General features: G+C 43.3%; 1 protein-coding gene across 1 annotated transcript in view; it reads left to right on the forward strand.

Annotated features, from left to right (window-relative positions):
• Window positions 1-21,327, forward strand: part of LOC125633464 (uncharacterized) — a 92,392-nt gene that overhangs the window by 52,309 nt on the left and 18,756 nt on the right. The window contains exons 6-9 of the mRNA XM_048842766.2: window positions 191-704; window positions 2,367-2,507; window positions 9,645-9,836; window positions 16,058-16,105. Coding sequence (XP_048698723.2) covers window positions 191-704; window positions 2,367-2,507; window positions 9,645-9,836; window positions 16,058-16,105 — 895 coding nt within the window. The remainder of the gene's footprint in view (window positions 1-190; window positions 705-2,366; window positions 2,508-9,644; window positions 9,837-16,057; window positions 16,106-21,327) is intronic.

The following is a 21,327-nucleotide window of genomic DNA, read 5'->3' on the forward strand; positions in this document are numbered from 1 at the left end:
GAGATCTTATTTATTGTTCTGTGCTTACAAATGGAGATTGGAGAATGCAACAACAAAAATTACTACGAGTTAACTATGCTTTGATAAAAAATCATGCTGTTTTGTTTCTTAACTATTATTTTTTGAGAAAGTAATACAATTAAAAATGGGTCCCACAGCTGCAGACTTCCTTTCCTCCTATTCACTTCAGTCTCAGTACCCCCTCCAGATCTATGTACAAAAGCTGCAAGGATCATGTATCAAACCTAGATGTTTCCAGAGACATCCGGGGGCAGAAAATCAACCTGCCTCAGGTGGAGAAGCCATCGGAGAAGATTTCAGCACCCATCCAGTCTGTTACTGCTGTGGATAAAAGTAAAGTAACAACAGACCACAGTCGATACCTCAAGGCTCGCTCAAACACTTTAGTGGTGCCTCTTCATAGTACTAGAGAGATTAAACTGAAAAACAAATCCAGGTTAGATTTGCCATCTTCAAAGGTAGCATCAGAAGGACTATCAGCCGAGACACACCAAGTTCCAGAGTGTCCAAATTGCAAAAAGGAAAGGAGGATCCAGAATGAGTACGACAAGTTCATTTTGCAGTCAAAGAGGGACAAGGAGGCCTTGCAGAAGACAATTGTGGAGCTAGAAGCTGAGCTGAAAAGATATGAAGAGCATAATAAACCAGCTCAAGGGCAAGAGAGTGAAGTAACCTGCTCTGTGGTAAGTCAAAGATACCTGCCTTTTAATATGACTTCAGAGGAATGTGCTCCTGTTATTCCCTATGCTGCATATCAGTGTGCGTATGTGGATCAGAGGGCATTGCAAGAAAGGAGGGAACTTTAAACAGAACCAACACTATTCAGTTCCAGATGGAATCATTCATCTTTTCTAATTCTGTTTGGTTGCTATCTACTTTTTTGCTGTAATGAGACATGAGGTGAGGTGGCTGAAACCTAAATAATGGAAAGGTGTGGATTTTTTTTTTAAAAGAGAGAGAATATAACCCCACACCACACACCCACCCACAATTTTCCAGTATTTTCACTTTTGGTGGCATTAGTGTTAGTGACATGTTAGAGGTAATGACATGACATGGTATGGCATGTTTATTATACAGCATTTTAAGTGCCCCAAAATAATAATGAATGTTTTGCTGAGGCCTTTGGATACTCATTGGAGGGAGCCCTGTTGTAATGAAACAATGACTGAAGAATAAATGTTCATGTTTGGTCTTTAGACAGTAAAGAACTCTGCAAGCCAACCTGATCCTTGGTGTAATTCCATCATGTCTATATTGTACTGCAAAATCCACTTTAAAATAAAGCAGACTTGCCTCTAGAATAAGGTGCTACGCAGTATGGTGGTGAAATCTGGCTCTAAATGTTTGAAGTAGAAGAGAACTTCCGCTATGGTATATTGAAAATTATGGTGTCCCATAGCACAACTTTAGTCTTCTGTAATCCTGTTTTTTAAAAAGTTTTTTCACTTCCTCGTCCCTTTAGAACTTCAGCAATAAACAGAACTCTCCTTTTCTGAACACCTATGGATTTACCCTTACAGAAAGTTCCTGGAAATCTTAGAGAATAGAGCCTCAGTTCAGTGAGGTCCTAAACCTAAACCTAAGCATTTGAGTAGTCCCATTGAAGTCATATGATTAAAAGTTAGATATGTGCTTAAGTACTTTGAGGAACTGGGATCTAAACCGACAGGCCACTTTAGAAATGTAATAGGGTTATTATTTTAAGATCTATAGCATGAATAGAGAATTCTGTCCTTTCTTAGGTTTTTTTTTTTTTGAACCACCCTATAGACTTCTACAGCAGGGATAGAATTCTTTATTGAACTCTACAGTATATTTCAAAGTTTCCATAGGAAGGTTATCATTTTCTGTTTAAAAATCAATAGGATAAAGAACTGTTCCATAAGGGATTATTCTTATAGTGGGTTTTCCCCTAAAACTTTTTTTGGGGGGCATATTTTTAATGCCTAGGTTCTTATCTTGCTAACAGCTATTTACATGCTTGACATTATACAAGTTGTCCTGTTGAAGTCAGTGAAACTACTCCCATGTGTAAAGTCAAGCATGTAACTGTAAGATCAGGATCTTAGTGTCTCCTCCTAAATAAATGGCTGGTTAGCAACTCTCTGCCTTTATATTTTGTCTCTAAATTGCCTTGTTTGTCCTGGGTGTGACCAATTACTGCACAAGTTATGCTGGTGTGCAACAGCCAGAATCCATGAAAACAATAGCAACTTGGAATTATAAGTATTAACAAGAGCCTCTTTTTTTGTCATATGAAAACAAGAAACATAATGTGCACTGCCACTATAAAATGTGCAATGACTCTTGCACTGACTTAATTTTTCCTTTTATTAAATCAGGAAGAACAGCAGCACCTGAGAGGGGAAGCTTCCTTTCTTGATGGTTTGGTAGGAATGTGTAAAAATGAACAAGCATATATAAGAAGCAGATCAGACCTGAACAAACCAGAAGAGGAGAGCAAAGGGAAGCAGCAACAAATGGTAAAAGTCTGTTTCACTTTTTGTTTTTGTTGTTTTTCCTGCAAAGTACTACTGAGGTCTCAAGAATTGGAGTATCTTTATAAAGCACTTTTTAAAAAGATCACACTGAATAACAGAACTGCTTGAGAGATAAAAACAAAGACATCCCAATGTGTCACGTTTTAGATATAAACTAGAAACTGATTCAGTAGAGAAAGAACTTAATGAAGCCTGCAGAATCCAGTTTCATCAAGCATATTACCTATACCAGGCTGTCTCCAAGAACAAGACTTGTTTTAGTCTAGGAAGGATAAACATTCTTATAAATCAGACTTTTTTTTCCATATGTCTTCTCCTTCCCCGCATTGAAGAAAGCTGGAAATATGGTTGAATCTATTGAATTAGAAAAAAGTTGCAAAGTTGTACCGACCTGCTGCCGTACACCTGAAATTTCATGAATTAACTTGTCTTGCTGGTTTGTCAACATACAGTGTGACAATTTTTCATCCATGATTGCAACTGCAGTCTGGAAATAGTCTGATTTTACTATTAGTTTTAGTGCAGAAGAGATAAGAGATCCATTTAAATCTGACAGGAAACACAGCTAGACTTGTACAAATGAAGGACTTGACCTGAAGTATCAGAAATATAACATGGAAAATGTTCCATTAGATAATGTTGCTTTTCCTTTGGATAGAAAATGATGGGTATTGACAGTGCTAATTTTATTTACTTTTAATTTATAAATGTTGTTTACAAATTTAAATATTCCCTGAAACATTACGCTTACTTAGCTTTTCACAAACACACAAAGTGTAAATACGGGATCCAACTTGAGTTGATTTTGTTAGGAATATAAAGCACTGAGCACAGCTCAGCAGTGGCTGGCATGACACGGGAAAGGGGAATCAAAGGAGCTTTGCACACCTGTGCAAATAACCCCAACATCCTGATCCTGCAAAGACTCACACATGTGCATAATCTTACACTATACATTGTACTGCTAAAGCAATGGAACTACTTGCAGTGCATGAAGGTGTAAGTCTTTTCAGGATTGGGGCTCAAATTGGCACACCAAAAAAACAAAAAAATCAATTAAATTTAACAATTGTAGAACCAGTCTTCTGTAAGCATTATATAACTTGTTCTTTTCGCAGAAATAAATAACTGCAGAGTAAAATAGAGTTATTGTAACTCTCAGGTTCTACTATAGTTACAAACACCAGAGTTATGAACTGACCAGTCAACCACAAACCTACACAATCAGGCAGCAGCAGAGACAAAAAAAGCAAATGCAGTACAGTACTGTTTTAAATGTAAAGTACTAAAAAAAAAAAAAGGGGGGGGTTTTAAAAAAAAGACTTGATAAAGTAAGGAAACTGTTTCTGTGCTTGTTTCATTTAAATTAAGATGGTTAAAAGCAGCATTTTTCTTCTGCATAGTAAAGTTTCAAAGCTGTATTAAGTCAATGCTCAATTATAAACTATTGAAAGAACAACCATAATGTTTTGTTCAGTTATGAACACCTCAGGAATGGAGGTTGTTTGGAACTCTGAAATGTTCATAACTCTGAGGTTCTACTGTAACAGTCCTTTCATATCCTTCTGCTTTCAGACTGTCTTATTTCTAATAGTAGGGGAATAGTTCTTAAAAGATCTAACACTTTCATTAGAAACCACGGTTAATCATGCAGGAAACAGTTTTTACTCTCTCATTCAGGAAGCTTTGTTTTGCATCCCTGAATATCTGCATCAAACAGTCAAGATCTGGGAAGATAAAATTCCTCATCTAGGATGAAGTTTTCCTTGAATGGGGTTGGTTCCAGAATTTGCTCCTGTTCTCATTTTCTTATCTTATTTTCTTTGACTTGTTCAATATTAATGATTTACATTACTCATTTGTCAAAGAATTCCTGGAGTACTCTGTTTAGTTGTATTTTTAAAATCTGTTAGGGAGCAAACGATAGGTACTCTCTTTCATGGAATGGGTGTGTAAATTGAAAGTATTTTCAAAATAAATGTTATATGGTTTATTCGTTACCTTATTATATAAGGCCTTCTTGCCATCCAGTGCCTTTTTCAAATTCACTCATTTAAAAACTATTTTTTAAAAACACAAAATTAAAATATGTTATGACTGTCAGCTTCTTTCCTCTCAACACACTCATTGTTGGGCACATATTAGGAGTCAGGAGATTCTGTTTGCTGTTTTCTATGTGGTGCTGTAAGTAGATTGCCATCTGCTGGATACAGTGAACAATATATACTGGCTCTATTGTGCTTGTTGTCTGTGATTTGTTTCTATTCCTTGATACACTTTCAAAATTTGAAGGTGAACTTACTGTTCCTGAAACATACCTGAGAGGTCTCTGGAGAGGGAAGTCCACATGTGGGTGACTAGTGGTCTTACACACAACACAGATATAGCACAGACAGTGACAGGAGAGTCTGTCTTATGCTGCTCTGCCAGTCTGTTCCAGCCCTGCTCTAGAGGGCCCAGCTCTGGGGCTGACAGGGTAGTTTAAACTCCATGCCTATTCAGAACTTGTGTACTTTGCTTATACTGTCGGCAAGGTGTGATGTGGAACCTACCTGCTGGCTAACTTCATATAAGCCACCATTAGTGACAGAAATGTAAATGTTGGTTCATTCTTGTCCTGTGAGGAAGCTACAGTCCTGATTTTTCTGGACAATTGAGGGAAATTACAATGTTTTTAGCTATTTGAACAATAATTCCAATAACAATGTTTTTGCATGTGTAGAACGCTTTCCATACAAGGATCTCAAAGTATATTAGAGAGGTGGGTAAATTTTGTTTCCATTTTAAAGAAGGAGAAACAAAGACAGAGGTGATCACTTACCTGAAGTCTCACAGTGGGTCAAGAAGAGAAGCCAGAGCTCCTAATTCCTAGTCAAATGTGCTAAGGACTGATCCAAAGCCCCTAGAAGTCAGATCCACAAAGGGACTTGATGTTGCAATGCTCAGTATTGCAGTCCTAAATTTTAGGTGCCTTGAAAATCACAGGATCCGCAAAGCCTAAGTTAAATAATGAATGGAGAGAAATGGATGCCTAAGAGCAGGATCCACAAAAGCTAGCATCCTGAGGAGCTGCTTCAGCTAGCCAGGCAAGAAGGCTGTAACCATATTGGGGTTCATTAACTAACAAACCAGTGAATGAGAAAGGAATAAAACTTTAATAAAACAAACTGAAAAGCATCTCTGATGAACTGCTGTACGTAGTCATGCACTGTTCCCAACCCCTACTTCCAGGGCACATCTCCACATTGTAACACTCACAACACAGTCCCTTAGGAGGAAGCATCTCCAAATCACAGTAGTTCATAAACATATCTCTACTGGGGGTGTGCCTAAGCCCCATCCCTCTCACAACATTAGGCAGGGAGGAGCTTATCACTGCTTGTGATCTGCAGCCAGGAACTCCTTTCCTGGAATTAGGTGGTGCAGGGTTTAGGTACCTAAATCTGGGGTTTAAGCATCTAAGTCCCTTTAGATCTGGGCCTGGTACTTGGCATTGACTTCAACGGGCTCTGGATTTTGAGACCCTAATGACTATTCAGTGCTAAACTGCTTTCAGGAATAAACTGATGTATCAGAGAAGGGGGGGGGGAACAAAAATTTAATCTTTACTTAAAGGAGAGCAGTATGTCCTGTTCTGCAGTTTTTAGAACCAACACAAAGCCAGGGGTAAATTGGGCCAACTCACAGCAACTCAGCAAGCCCAAGTACTTTTTTGTGATGGGTGACATCTAATGCTCCAGAATCTAAGCTTTCATTTGAAAATTAGTGGGTTAATTCTCCACTGTGTCCAAGCAGAGGACTTCCTGATGTTGAGCTGCAGAGGATCAGCTCTAACGTATGCCTGTGGAGAATCAAGAAAAGCAAAGCTCATGTTGCCATGCCTCCTTCTCGCCCCCTCTGTCGGGACCCTGAGAAGGGCATTCTGAGTCAAGGGTCAGGGCAGGGCCAGACCTGAGGCTGGGAGTAGCGGAGGAGTTCACATAGTCAGGTTCCAGACCAGGGTCAATACCAAGGGTCAGAGTCAGAGTTAGGATTCAGGTTCCAGGTCAGGAGGCAAAGTCCAGATCAAGCCATGGTCAAAACCAGGAATTCAAGAACCAGAATGGTTGTAGCAGCTACATGAGATCTACACTATTGCCTGGACTTCCCTTTGGGTTTTATGTATTGTGAGGAGCCAATTAGAAGCCATGAGGTTGCTGGCTCAGACCCCTTGAGGTGGGACTTTCCATGGTCTGTGTCCACAGAGTGTCATGGGTAATGAAGCAACAACTGGTTACAGCTTCTACTGGATGGTACCATGGAGCTGTCTACTACCTGGCAACTCTTCAGGTCTGGATTCTAGACTTGCTGCACCTTAAACTCTCATACCAGGAGTTGGGGGACAGAAGGTAGAAGAACTGCCTCTGCCAGTAGTAATTCCCTCATACACAGGGGAAACGCTCCACTGAGTATCTCCAGCTGCTTTAAGTGCACATTATACTGTTTATTCAGCATACAGTGGCCTTAGCAGACCAGAAAATCTAGCCCTCGTTGTTTCAGAGAACCTGTTGACACAGAGCCTCCAGGCAGCCTGATACAATAGTTCAGAGAAATGTGAATAACTGCCGTTCATCTCTGTGAGGTGTTGACTCTGAAGCCTAATTATAAATATAAACATTAATTATTTCCAATGCTTAATTTATAATGAAAGAGGTGCTGGGGCTCAAGCAATTTTTTTATATTCATAACTGATGCAGCAAGCTCAGAGATGCCAGGTGGCAAGCCCAGACACAAATTAAGCACTGATTATTTCACAGCTGATCAAGCTGATGGACAATCATAGTATGTAGATCTGAACAATCTATTGTGAATGGCATCTCATTGCTGTACCGTGGGAGGATAGAGTTTAGTTTGTGGGTAGAGTTTGGAAGAGCACGTCTACTATTTTTGTCTTATTTGATTCCTACTCAAAACTGTACCTAACGAAAGAAAAGGATAAGGCATTTAAAATATTCAAGTAAACATTCAGGAACAATCCCACACCCCCAGGCAACACAAACAGTGCATGTTACTGAGTGTTTTAAACCTCAGATAGGATTTCCATTTTTGCTCACCATTTTAGGAGAACCTCTTACTCTGTAAATAGCTTTTTCCAATGGTAAATAGGCATCCAGGGCACTAATCCGTTTGCCTACTGACTGAATTGAGGCTTTCCTCCAGAAATGAAAAATACAACTCCTGGTTCCTGATAAGGTGGCTTTATATGACCAGTACATCTGATTTTATATATGATTAAGCCAAGTCCCGAGACATCATTAAATATGTAAACCCGAGGATGAAGAAAACCCTGCCCATCCACAGTGCCATCAGTGTACAGCCATTGCAATCAAGAGCTCTGGAACAGCAGAGACAAAATGGCTAAATGCTTACAATAGAAAGAAAGAATTAAAGTGCAGCTGCACTCAAGTTTTTACTGACCCTCACATCTCATGAAAAGGATGGTCTGGGTGAGTGTGTGGCTAGTCTTGGTCTTTTGGAACATACATACATTTTTATGTTTACAAAGAAAAGGAGGTGGAAGATGGAAGCAGATTTGCAGGTGGAAGCCCCATCGCCTGATCAGGTAGCCTCTTACCTCATTGCAGGGCATGAAGCTGCAGTGGCTGCCCATAGAGTAGTGGCCCACAGGCCACACGCAGCCCATTAGGGTATGAATGTTCCAAAAGACCAAGACCCTGTCATGAGATAATTGTCTTAAGACCCTGTCTTAAATTCAGGACTGGGAAAGATCACATTTCACATTTTTCATTCTCCAAGGAGACAGCTAACAAAAGCAAGGAACTTGAAACTTTATATTCCTGATTTTTCCAAGAAGAAAAAAAAAATGTACTCATTTTTCAGGCTGTTGGTGGTACACCATAAATAAACAAAATATAAATCAATAAAAATAAGAGTGTAAAACACCGTTTCCCCCCCCCCATTAGAAGACATTTTTAAGAGCATTATTGTGTGTTATTTGATTTTGAAACAATTATCTCATGACACTGGTCATCCCTCAAGAAATCTTTATACCCTCACAAGATTAATGTTATATAGAGGCACTTCTCATAGCAACACATGAGCAATCACTGCTAGCACTAGAAACCGACTACTCATTGCACTTTAAAACGGGACAGTATCTTGTAGACCAGTGGTTTTCAAACTGCAGGTCGCAACCCAGTAGTTGGTTGCGGAATGTAAGGCACTGGGTCACGGCGGCTCTGGTCAGCACGGCCAACTGGGCCGTTAAAAGTCCCATCGGCAGCGGTGCCCGGCTAAGGCAGGCTAGTCGCTACCTCTTCTGACACTGCACTGCGCCCCAGAAGCGGCCAGCAGCAGGTCTGGCTCCTAGGAGGGCAGGCCATGGGGCTCCGCACGCTGCCCCCACCCCGAGCACCAGCTCCTGGGGTCAGTGACTAGGTCTGTGGGTTGGAGGGCACGGATGGGGGTTAGTGCCTGGGGCCAGCAGCTGCTGGTGGGATTGGGGGTTGGGGCTACGCAGCGAGAGCCAGGGATCGGAGCCCACCACCTCATGGCCAGGGGTTGGAGTCTGAAGCCCCATGATGGCTAGAGGCCTAGTCTGCTCTGTGCAGATGCAGGCAGGTAATACTGCATTCGTTATGCTGATGTCACATTTTCAAGGTTTCCAGGTTTACTCTGCAACCATAAGGATTAGAGACTTGAGGTGCAATCCCGGCCCCGTTGAAATCAGTGGCAAAACTCTCATTGGCTTCAGTGAGACTAGGATTTCATCCTTACTTTTTAAAATAATTGCTCTGTTTCTAGAGAACAAGGTGGCAGCCTTTAAAAAAAAAAAAAAAAGGCAAAGTCATCTAAAACAATGTGTCCCAGCCCAGTTTGACCCCTGAATCTACAGAACTGCTAATATCACCCCAAGCCTACTCCATGCATGGAACTCTTGAGTCTGTAACTAGAGCTGTGATACTCCTTTATGGTCGGGGCAGATCTACAGGCATGATCTTGTCCCAGGATGTATAAATGCATATTTATTACACAGAATCAGGGTGTGTTAAACATTTATTTAGAATGGATACAAAATAATAGTAAGTGTGCTTTATGTTTTTTTTTCTTTTTCCCCAGGATAGTTTGTTAGTTGAAATGGAGGAGTTAAAAGCCCAGCTGCAAAGAATTCAGAATAATGAGAAAACACAAGACCAGATGACCAAGATGAAGGAAAGCAAGTTGGTTCTTGAAATGGAAGAGTTAAAGTCCCAACTTGAAAAAACAAAGGAGCGGGAAAGGCAAAAAGTATCAGTTTTAGAAAATGAGAAGGTGCTTATGAAAGGATGTGTGTTTGCACTGAATTTGTAAAGGCCGCACTGCATGTTAACACACGAGTTTACTTAATGTCTTTGATAATAGTCAGAGAGTGGCAATATTGGATCTGTAAACAAAAAGTGGCTTGTTGCTTCTTTTTTAGTGGAATACATAAGCAAGGGATAGGGTTGCCAGGCTTTTGGACTGGAACACTGGGTCGAGAAAGGACCCTGGTGGCTCTGTCCGCACCGCCGACCGGGCCGTTAAAAGATCGGTCAGCGGTGCTGCAGGTCTCAGGCAGACTAGTCCCTACCTGTCCTGGCACCATGCTACGCCACAGAAGCGGCCAGCAGGTCTGGCTCCTAGGCAGGGCGGTCACAGGGCTCTGTGTGCTGCCCCTGCCCTGAGCACTGGCTCTGCACTCCCATTGGCCGGGAATCATGGCCAATGGGAGCAGGGTGGGTGGCTCCTGTGGGCGAGAGCAGCACAGGGAGCCTCCTGCCCTCCCCCCCCCCCCCCCCCCCGCCTAGGAGCCAGACCTGCTGCTGGCCACTTCCAGAGCACAGCGCGGTTCCAGAACAGGCAGGGACTCTGCCTTAGCCCTGCTGCGCTGCTGACTGGGAGCCGCCCAAGGTAAACCTGTGCCCCAACCCAGAGCCCCCCCCCCAAACCTGGAGCCGCCTCCTGCACTCCAAACCCCCTCATCCCTGGCCCCAACCCACAGCCTGCACCCCCAGCCCAGGACCCATACCCCCTCCCCCACTTCAATCCCCTGCCTCAACCCACAGCCCCCTTCCACCTTCTGAATCCCTCGGACCCACCCCAGAGCCCGCACCACCAGCTGGAATCCTCACCCCCTTCCACAGCCCAACTCCCTGCCCCAGCTCGGAGCCCCCTCCCACACCCTGAACCCCTCATTTCTGGCCCCACCCCAGAGCCCACACTCCCTTCCACACCCCAACCCCTGCCTCAGCCCAGTAAAAGTGAGTGAGGGTGGGGGAGAGCGAGCCACCGAGGGAGGGGGAATGTAGTGTGCAGTGGGTGGGGCTTCGGGGAAGGGGCGGGACCAGGGTGTTCAGTTTTGTGCAATTAGAAAGTTGGCAACCCTAGCAAGGGGCCAATCTTGTGTCACTGAAATCTGTTAGTTTTGCCACTGACTTCTGTGATTCAGGATAAGACCCAGACAGGGAGTTAGCTTGCAATATTGCACAGTAGCTTTCAGGAAGATGGCTATTTACTATTTTTTCAGCTAAGACCAGCTTTGAGGGTTCCTGTTATGGTGGAAGTACATAGTCCGGGTACAGTCTTTTGTATTTGCAACATAGTTAACATGATCATTGGGTTGTTTTCAGTAACTGAGGTTGCATTTGCTCTAAAACTCTGACATGATATACACAAATTAGTGCCTTGCTACTGTGCACCATCCAAAATACTTACAGATTGTACCCAAAGTGAAGTATAAACTCCCAGTGTAAACATTTGAAGAGGCAGTTAAGTTATTGATACATCTTAACACCTTTATTTATTAATATTAGCAGCAGCAGCAGCACAGTGCCTAGGAATCCTCATCATGGACCAGGGCCCCAGTGTGCTAGGAGCTGTACAAACACAGAATAAAAAGATGGTCTCTGCCCCCAAAAGCTTGTAATCTAAATATAAGACAAGATACAACAGATGGATACAGACAGCTGTGGGAGGGCAAGTAAACAATGAGACAGTACTGGTTGGCAATAGTCTTAGCACACCAGCAGCCTAACCCCTGTAAAGTTTTTTGTTGGTATCATGGCAAAGAGAGTTTTTAGGAGGATTTTGAAAGAGTATAATGTATTAGTTCTGTGGATGTTTATGGGGAGCTCTTCCCAAGTGTAAGGAGCAGCATGGGAGAAAGCACAAAGGAGTCAGAAAATTTTACAGGGGAGTGATGGAGGGTCAATCATGGGCCAATTGGAGGCAGGAGTCAACATTTCAGTACTGAATGGGAGTTGACAGGGTAAGGTAGGGATTGGCTCTGAAGGGCCTTGAAAGTGAAGACAGCTAGTTTGTTTGATTCTGTACAGAAGAGGGAGCCAATGAAGGCATGCAAAGGGATGACATGGTAAAGCAATGCACTAGGAAAGTGATCTTTGCAGCAGCATTCTGAATGTACATGAGTGGGGCAAGACTATCAGAGAAAAGGATGTTGCAGTAATTAAGATACAATGTGATGAGAGGCTGGATGAGAGTTTCAGCTGTGTGGATGCACAGGAAAAGTCATATTTTAGAGATGTTATTCAGAAAGAGTCTGCAAGACTAAGACAGCCTGAATGTGAGGAGCTAGAGAGAGGTCTGAGACAAAGATGACACCCAGGTTGCAGGCTGGAGTGACAGACAGGATGATGGTATTGTCCACAGTAATCAAGAAAGGTGGTAGCAGGGAGAGCTTTGGAAGGGGCGATTAGGAGCTCTGTTTTAGCCATGTTGAGCTTGAGCTGATATTTAGACATCCACAAGGAGACGTCAGATGGATAGGCAGAGATTTTAGTTCGGACACAAGGAGATGGGTCTGGAGTAGAGAGGTAGATCTGGGAGTAGTCGTGGTAGTTGAACTTGTGTTTACATATGAGATTACCCAGAGATAAGGTGTAGTGCAGTGCTACTAAGGCCTCAGTGGTTCAGGAGCCAAATTAGCTATCAACATTACCCAAAATAGCCACAGTTGTGTGAATTCCTTGTTTTATTTACTATAGTACTATATATTCAATAGCTCAGGCAAGGAAATATGTGATCATAGTAAAAGCATCCTGACTGGTTAATACTTTAATTGGTTAATAACATAGTAAAAGCATCCTGCTTGGTTAACAACTTAGATTGGTTAATAGTTAAATCACATTGTGTTTTAATATCATGTGCTGCAGAGAGCTGCAGGAGACACATTAAAGAGCCGCTTGCAGCTCGCAATCCTCAGTCTGAGGGCCATTGATGTTGACAGGGAAGAGAATGCAGCAAAGAACAGAGCCCTGTGGAACCACCACTGCAGGGCGGATGAGGATACTCTGAAGGAGCAGTTAGAGAGGTAAGGGGAGGCCCAGGAGAGGACAAAGTCATTAAAGCCAAGGGAGGACAAGATTTCAAGAGCATTTGAGGTCAAAGGCAGCTGACAGGTCAAGGCAGATGAGCATGGCGTTCTGGTTCTGAGATATAACTAAGAGGAGGTCATTACAGACTTTGGCAAGAGCGGTTTCAGTGGAACACAGGGGTGGAAGCCAGATAGGGGAGTGTCCAGGACAGAACTGGAAGAGAGGAACTTCAGACAGTTCTTGTAAATAGCATGTTCAGGGAGCTTAGAGGTGTAAGGGAGATGGGGCAGTAGTTCGACAGGCAAGTGGGGTGTATTGGGGTTTTTTTTTAGCATGGGAGAGAGTAAAGTATGTTTGTTTTTTGAGGGGAAGGAGCCAGAGAAGAGCGAGAGTTTAAGGAGAAAGGCAAGGGAGGGGAGTGGGCACCGGGGAGATCAGGAGATGGGATAGGGTCACTGGGGCAAATGGAGTTGTGAGAGCAGAAGAGAAATTTCTGTGTATCTGACCTGACTCTCCCTGACTATTCCCCCTGACTCTGAGATCCCAGATCACAACACCACTCCCTGTGATCAAGGTGAGTTGATGCTTAATCCCACTGATCCTATCAAAACCATTTGTTATATTAGGCTCACATCCTGAGAATTGCTGAGCACTTGCAACTTCCCTGGAAGTCAACAGTAGGGCTTTAATTGAGCTCAGTGGGAGTATGCTCAAGGAGTACAATCAAGCTCTCAATGAGTTGCTGCACTCAAGGAGCTGACCATCCATCTGCAGCACACCCTGCTTTTGTCAACCTGGGAATGAAGAAAGACATATAGTAGGCCTGAACTATGTTGGGCCCATACATTTGTTAAGCATTTTAATATTTTTTCTACATTTAATTTGTAACATGAGAAACATTATAAAATGTTGTTGGAAGATTGAATGAAGTGACCTTCAATTGTGAGGACTCCATTTATTTGTACTAAATGTATTTAAATGCTAAGGATCTCAGAGAATTCTTCTGTAGTTAGGTGGCTCAGAATCTATATGTAGTGACCCAAACTGCAGTTATTCTTGTGAAATCAGTGGAGTTACGCCAGACTTACAAGGGAAAAAAAGCACAATTGGCCCTGGTATGTTTACATGAGATTTTCCTGACCTCTAATGCACATTGAAGTGTGGCCAAAGTGAACCATTGTTGCAGTAATGAAAAAATGTCTGGATAAAAATCACTTATTTCCTTTGGGAAGAAAAAAAGGAAGAGCTATTCTTAATTCTTACTGTATTTTCCTTATTTTACTCTTTCTATTCCATTCTGCTGGAGTTTAGCGTTTTCTGTATATTGCCAGTTTCATTTAGAATGTTCTCTGTGAGATCACAAAATAATGGGGACTTTCTACAACACAATACAAAGGATAAAATCCACATGAGTAATCTGAAAGGAAGTTCTAAAGAAAATGACTATGCCATTGTTCCAGTCATGCAGAGTGATTGTTTCCTTGCATACAAATTCTGACTTGTAGACTGTACTGTTGAAAGGAATAAATGTAGACAGTCACCTCTCTCGCTGAAAATTTTGTACCTGTTATAGTTACCAGAAACCCCTCTGATTATTATAGTTAAAATAAGTCAGTGAAAGTATATTTTTCTCTGTTTTGTCTTTTTATTACCTGTACCTGACACCACTTTGTGTATAGTCTGGTACCATGTATAGTCAGGTAGCCCCCTGTCAGACTCACATGGACAGACCCTTGCACCTGCAGAAAACCCTGTTGATGTCAACCTGCATGGATCTCATTGCAGGATCAGGTCCTTAGTCAATATTTTTTCCTTGCTAAAAAGATCTTTATAAAGATAACAGTGGAGCAGAACCACCCTCCTCTTCCTCTTTTTTAGAAGGTTGTTCTTTTAAAAATGATGCCTTAAGACACTGCGGAAACTGGATATTTCCAATTAAAAAAAAAATCCTAGGGGACAGTGTTTCTTTAAATGTAGTATTCAAAGACAAAAACAAACAAATCCACTTTAGAGTGAATGATCCTGTAAAGGCCTACAGTTTCTTTCTTAGGTATTTCACAAGAACCTATGGCCAGGTCTATGCTAAAAAGTTAGGTCAACCTAGCTACATTGCTCAGGGGTCTGAGAAATACACACTTCTGAGCGATGCAGTTAAGCCAGCCTAACCCCCGCTGTAGACAGCACTAGGCTTACGGAAGAGTTCTTCTGTCCGCCTAGCTACCGCTGCTTGGGGAGGTGGATTAACTCCCGCGATGGGAGAACCCCTCCCATTGTTGCAGTGAGTGTCTACACTGAAGCGCTGCAGCAGCATTGCTCTGGCTGTGCCGCTGTAGCGGTTTAAGTGTAGGCATCGCCTATTGCAGTATGTGAGTTCCCTGTCCTGCAAAATGTAGACCTTCTGCCATGAGGTGCTAAGGACCCTCCATTCCCCTTGACGTCCATGTGACTTAAGGTTGGTCAGCTCCTTGCAGAGACCTCCCAGGCTGAGGCCTTAGGTCCCCTCTTCAAATCTAACCTACACAGGTGGTGACCAAGGGCTGTTAGTATCTGATGGCTGTTGATTGGCTCATATGAAATGAGTTTGGTGATCTCAGTCTAGTTCCCAGTGGACAAATGGCCCCTAAATGGCCCATTCCTTGGCTGTCTATGAGAAGTAGAGGATTGATGGGAAGGCAGGGAGTAGACTTGCTGAAAAATGGAAAATAAAATTTTGTGGAATTTTTTGTTGTTGAAATTTAAAAATGTTCTAGCAGGGAGGCTGAACTACTTTCTCACTCCTGCAGTTGGTCCCTCCTCATCAAGGTTGAGGTGTCTTGGCAGGCCAGTGTGGGGAAGCTTATTCTCCTGTTGTCTGTGCTGTACCTGTTTTGGGAATGGAGATTTCAGGGCTCCCAGGGATGTCAATACAACCTCTTTCATGGACTCTAAGGGTGGGATTTTCAAACTCACCTAAGAGAGTTAGGCACCAAACTTCCAATGAGAGTCCATGGGAACTGGGTACACAACTTCTTTAGGTGTGTTTGAAAAATCCCTCCCTAAATTTAATAAGAAAGCAATGTATGATTGATAGCAGACAGCTTTGTTTGTTTCATACAAACTATATCCCCCAAACATATAAGTATATATGAACAACAAACTCTTTACCACAAAGTTGTGATTATACTTTGAATTATTTTACAGGATGCCTGTCTGAGAGAAATAGCAGAAATGAAAACTTGCATTGAGAAGGTAAAGTATGAAAATGAATCTCTTCTAAATGAGAAGATTAGAAATATAACATTACTAGTGAAAGTGTAAAGGAAATTCATTATTTTTTCTGTGCAACCCATGTATGCCTCTTAACATGTAAATATTCCTTTGATTATATATTAGGGTTTTTTAGAAATTTGGTGTAAAAGAGAAAAATAATAATCAAATCAGGAGAATTGAAAAATACTTGCTTCTTCCAAGGGAAGTTAAGAATTCAGGCTAAAACACTTACAAAATGAAGTCTACTTTTGGACCCAGTGCAGCACCTTTCAAAAGCCACTGGAAATCTTTCCATTGACTTCAAGAGGAGTTAGATTGGGCCCTTAGTGTGTTTTGGAAAACTGAGTCCTGTGTCTTCATTGAATGAAATGGAAGGATTCTCCATTTGAGATTAATTACTGTGTAGTGTCACTTTGTTTATTTATGGTGATGCTCTTCATTTCTATAGCTCCTTTCATCTGAATTTCTGGAAGCACTTTGTAAACAGCTGAAACTTTTTTCGTGCTTGTGGCCTGGCCCTGAGTTAGGCCCTGGTGTGGAGAGGCTGTGCCAGAGCAGGAGCCCTGGGTGGGATTATGCCTGCCGCTGCTCCACTATCTTGAAGTGGGTACAGCATCCACCCAGCTTTGCTGAGTGCTGTCGTGTGGGAGAGATGAGGCCAAGGTCCACCCCCTCAATCCTGTTTGTTGAGGCTAATCCAAGCCATAGCACTAGCATCTCACAGTCCTTGTGTTCTCTGAAAGCAAGAATGCCATAGTGCCCAGCCTATGGACTGGGGCAGCAAGTGGGAGGCCCCTTTCACTCTCTCCCCTTTGTTCTCCCTTTGTTCACTTTGTTCTCCCTTGCAGGGGCTGGCCACAATCTTTCTCTAATTAATCTAGTGTGACAACAGAGGGGTAAAGTATCACTTCATCCATCAGTGAAATGCAGCCACCTCTAAGGTGGAACATAGTAGCTGTCTAATAGGTCACAGCAACACTGCACGGCAGCTTGGAAGAGAACATGAATTCTTCTGTCCTGAGTTGAAACCGCAAGGGGGAGTTTCGGCAGGACATTGGCCTTTAACACTCCTGTTCTTAGAAAAAATGTTGTGGGATCTTGTATGACCACAGTGATTTAGTATCTCCAGCTGCAGAATAGACCCCTAAACCGTCTTTGGGCATTGATTCAGAGGGAACAGTAGCACCTACTGACTCACCAGCATCAGGGTTTTCTTTAGTATTGTCCCATCCAAGTATTGAATGGCTAGAGGGAAAGTATTGGAGGGTAGTTATATTTAGCATGGATTTAGTGCTTTACACTCTTTTTCAAGTACAAACGTTAACCTACCTCTCAGCCGTGTTGTGAGAATAAGTATTAACCTCCCTGCCTCCGTTTTGTCATCTGTATAGTTGCGCTAAGTGACTTTCTAAGGATACACAATGGGTCAGAGCTGAGATTAGAACTTTGGAGTTCCTGGCTTTCAGCTCAGAGTCTAAATGGGCCCACTCTGTCTTGCTGTAAAGTGGAAGTGTTGGCTAAAACTCAGCTGTCTTTTGGGGGAAGGGATTTTTGTGGTGTCCTTATCAGGTCCTGAAAGGTACCCCTGTTTTTCCTTTTATGGGGCAGTCCTAAGTGGGACAGAGCACCCTTTGTCTAGAGAAGGGCTGCAGTTCTACTGACATGAATGGGAATTGAGGGCTCTCAGCACCTTGCTGCGTTGGGCATTAAATGCACATTAGCTCAAGCTTACTGCACCATCTTAACCTCTCTAGGGGAGAAGGATTGGATGAGAATTCCTTTAAAGCTTATCACTTCTGTTCCTTAATTGGGCAGAGGAGTCACTGAATGATCCAACACACACCGGTCACTTTCTCAGCCACAAGGGCCTGAGCGCAAAGCCTTTATAAGCACCCAAGCTCAGAGGTGATTGGCTCAAACCAGCAATCAACCCCTACTCTTATAAATAGCAATGAAGAGTCCCGCACACAGATACCACACTGATGCATGCAGTATAAATACCTAGACAGAATGGACAGAACCGACCCAGGCTCATGGTCCTTCTCTCATTCTTTTTCAATTAGAAAGGTTGGTGAAATCATTGTTGGTTTCCACAGTAACCCAGCCTGAGAGCTAGGTATAGAGTGGCCACAGCATTATCTTCTTCAGACATCTAGTTCCAGCTTCCAAAAAAGTTTAGTGCATCTTTTGTTCTAGTAGACAAAGAGGAAAGGTCTTTGTATTTTATGCATATCTATGCTGAGAATGAGCTGGTATAACTTCATCATCAGTGCACAAAACCCTTGTTTGATATAAACAACTCTTTTCAAAAATCCTCGGCTGAAATGTGTGAATAAAGTAATTTTGCAGGATTATAATACAGTTCTCATTTCTCTCTGGGCAAGTAAGAACTAGATGACAATCTTGTATAGTGAAATGACTCTGTGTGATACACATAGTCTTGTCAGGTCCCCTGACGATGCTTTAATCTTGGACGTTGGATCTTCTCATGATTAAAGTTAACAGATGAGTTAATAGATTTTTCTAAAATGTTTCCATCCCTTTCCTTCTGGAAGTGCACTAGCTTTACCTTATTTCTCTGGGATTGGTGTGTTTTAAGAGCCAGCTATTGATTTATTGCAGTTTATATTAATCATCATATAAGTTTCCCCTCACATTTCTTAGCTTCTTTGACCCTTAAAATTTCCTTAGGGTTATTGTTTGCTTCTGATAAAGTATTCTCTCCTTCTGTTAGACTTGTTCCACATAGGGCTGTTGTATGGTATTGTCCAGAATATTAAGATGCCTGGTATGAATAAATTGCACTGAAAACTCTGTGTAGTTCATTAGGTTCTTGCTTAGTGTAATTTGGCCTGTGCTCATGTCAGTGACACTTCTGCTAACTCATCCACATTGTGTAGCTTGACGGCCACCTCTTCTTTCTTGGGTATAACAGCAGACGATCAACCACTAGCGCTCTCACCATTCAAGTCAGCATTGGAGAAGCATTGTAAGGACAACAATGCTTCTAAAATTGTTTAAAACAGGTTACCCATCCTCTTGTCTTTGGAATGATGAGAGGGGGAAGTTTTTCTGGATTGGAACTGGCAGAAGAGTTCACTTTCGAGTGCTTGCTTATGTATGTTCCACGTAAGCCACGTGCACTGTTGCCAGAGATTTTCCCCTCAGTGGGATCAGTTGGGCCCGCTGTAGCTCCCTCTGGTGCTGTGCGCTTATGCACCAGTACAAGGGCACCACCAGCCCCACACCCTCTTGGTTCCTTATCTGCTGTAACAGTTGCTGGAATGTCTCCTCTTGCTTTGGCAAGGCGATTATCAGTGGTTTCTGTTTCATAGTTTAGTCTATAGTTTAGTTTTAGTGTATATATTGTAAATACTTTTAGTGTAGATAGTTAGTACCCTCTCCCCTTATCGTCAAGGGGTTCCCTTCGCCCCTGGGCTCCAAGCCTTGTGCCTCCTGTGGCAAGCCTGTGCTCGTGAGTGACCCACACCCCAGTTGTCTGAAGTGTCAGGGAGAATCTCACGTGAAAGACTGCTGCCAAATTTGTTGGGACTTTAAACCTCGCACAAAGAAGGATAGAGAGATCAGACTTAAGGCTCTCCTAATGGAAGCTGCTCTTCGATACCAAGCCTCTCGGATTCAGCACTGAGCACTTTGGCCTCGGTGCAAAGCACTCCTCCAGCATTGCACGCATCCCAGCACCTCTCTCCATCCCCGGTGCCGAGGAAGACGCACAAAAAGCAGCGCACTGACAGCGCGCGCTCGCTAATGCCAAAGAAAGGCAAACCAGGGGAAGACAGTGGAGTGTGACCCATATTGGGCCATTCCTCCACCCCCGGTCCCATGGTGGCACGATCGACTCAGCTGAGATCATTGAGTCTGGTGTGGGACAATCCACCGATGCTGGGAAGTCATTGTGGTGCCAGCGGAATTTAGTGCGTTCAACCCTAGAAGCCTTTGCAGCAGCCAGAGACTTTTTGTCGCTACTGGTCCTGCCAAACCCATTAGGTCAGCCGTCAGCTTTGTCATCCTGGAGCAGGAAAGAGACCAGTGCTCTGAGCTCCTTCCCAGCACAGGGCCCACCATTCTAGAGACAAGCTGATTCTTCTGTCCTCTGTGAAGTCGTCCCCAGCCCACCACCAATCACCGGATGCTTGACACCGATCAAAGGTAGTGAGAGGTACTGCTTCCCCATGGAAGCCTAGGGAGGATTCTTCATCTGAGTCCAACACGGAGCCCTGCATTCACCCTAAGGGCCACCGTTACTTGTCCTACATACCACCGGACCTTGGTGCGGGTCCCCCTGCGGGTACCTGGCCAGGAGAGTGGCCTATGTAGTGGCTATTCTGGAACCCTTGGGGTTTTCTCCCAATACCAGGTCTACCCTCCCACCGTTCATACTTGTTTGCTTCTGAGAGGTGGGCTCCCGCACTGCACCCTGACTCCAGTACTGACCCTGGTACTGATTTACAGGACATGGCCCCTATGGAGATTATTGAGGCTGAAGAAGAGGAAGAAGCCCCTCCTCAAGTACAGGCCTCTTCCTCCTCCTCCCCTGACATGGCCATCTCAAGGCCAAGCATCTTGCTTCCCCAAGATGACTTTAGAGCTCATCAAGAGCTTCTAAAGCAGAAAGGTGTTTTCAAACTGGGGGCTTGAGATTGAGGAGCTCAAGGAATCCTCTCACAGCCTCGCTGACATTCTGGCTGCAGCAGCTCCATGTAAAGTGTCCTTACCCATTAATGAGGTGGTAATAGGTCCGGTCAGAGCCCTGTAGCAGACCCCATCTTCTCTACCTCCCACTTTGAAGAGTACAGAGAAGAAATATTGTGTGCCAGCCAGTGAGTATGAGTATCTGTACTCTCACCCCTCTCCAGAGTCCTTCATTATATTGACAGCTAATGAAAGGGACAGACAGGGCCAGTCGAGCGCTACCCCCAAACAGAAGGACGCAAAGAAACTTGATTTGTTTGGGAAGAAAGTTTATTTGACAGGTGGTCTGCAACTGTGTATCTCAAACCAGCAAGAATTACTGGGGAGATACAACTACAATTGGTGGGACTCCTTGTCTAAATTTAAGGACTCCGGGCCCCAAGACTTAAGGCAGGAATTCTCAGCCCTCTTAGAAGAGGGAAAGAATGTTGCCAGAGCCTCTCTCCAGGAGGCACTGGACGCAGCAGATGCAGCAGCCAGGACAATGG

This window comes from Caretta caretta, chromosome 3 (assembly GCF_965140235.1).
Source record: "Caretta caretta isolate rCarCar2 chromosome 3, rCarCar1.hap1, whole genome shotgun sequence".
Lineage (NCBI taxonomy): Eukaryota > Metazoa > Chordata > Testudines > Cheloniidae > Caretta > Caretta caretta.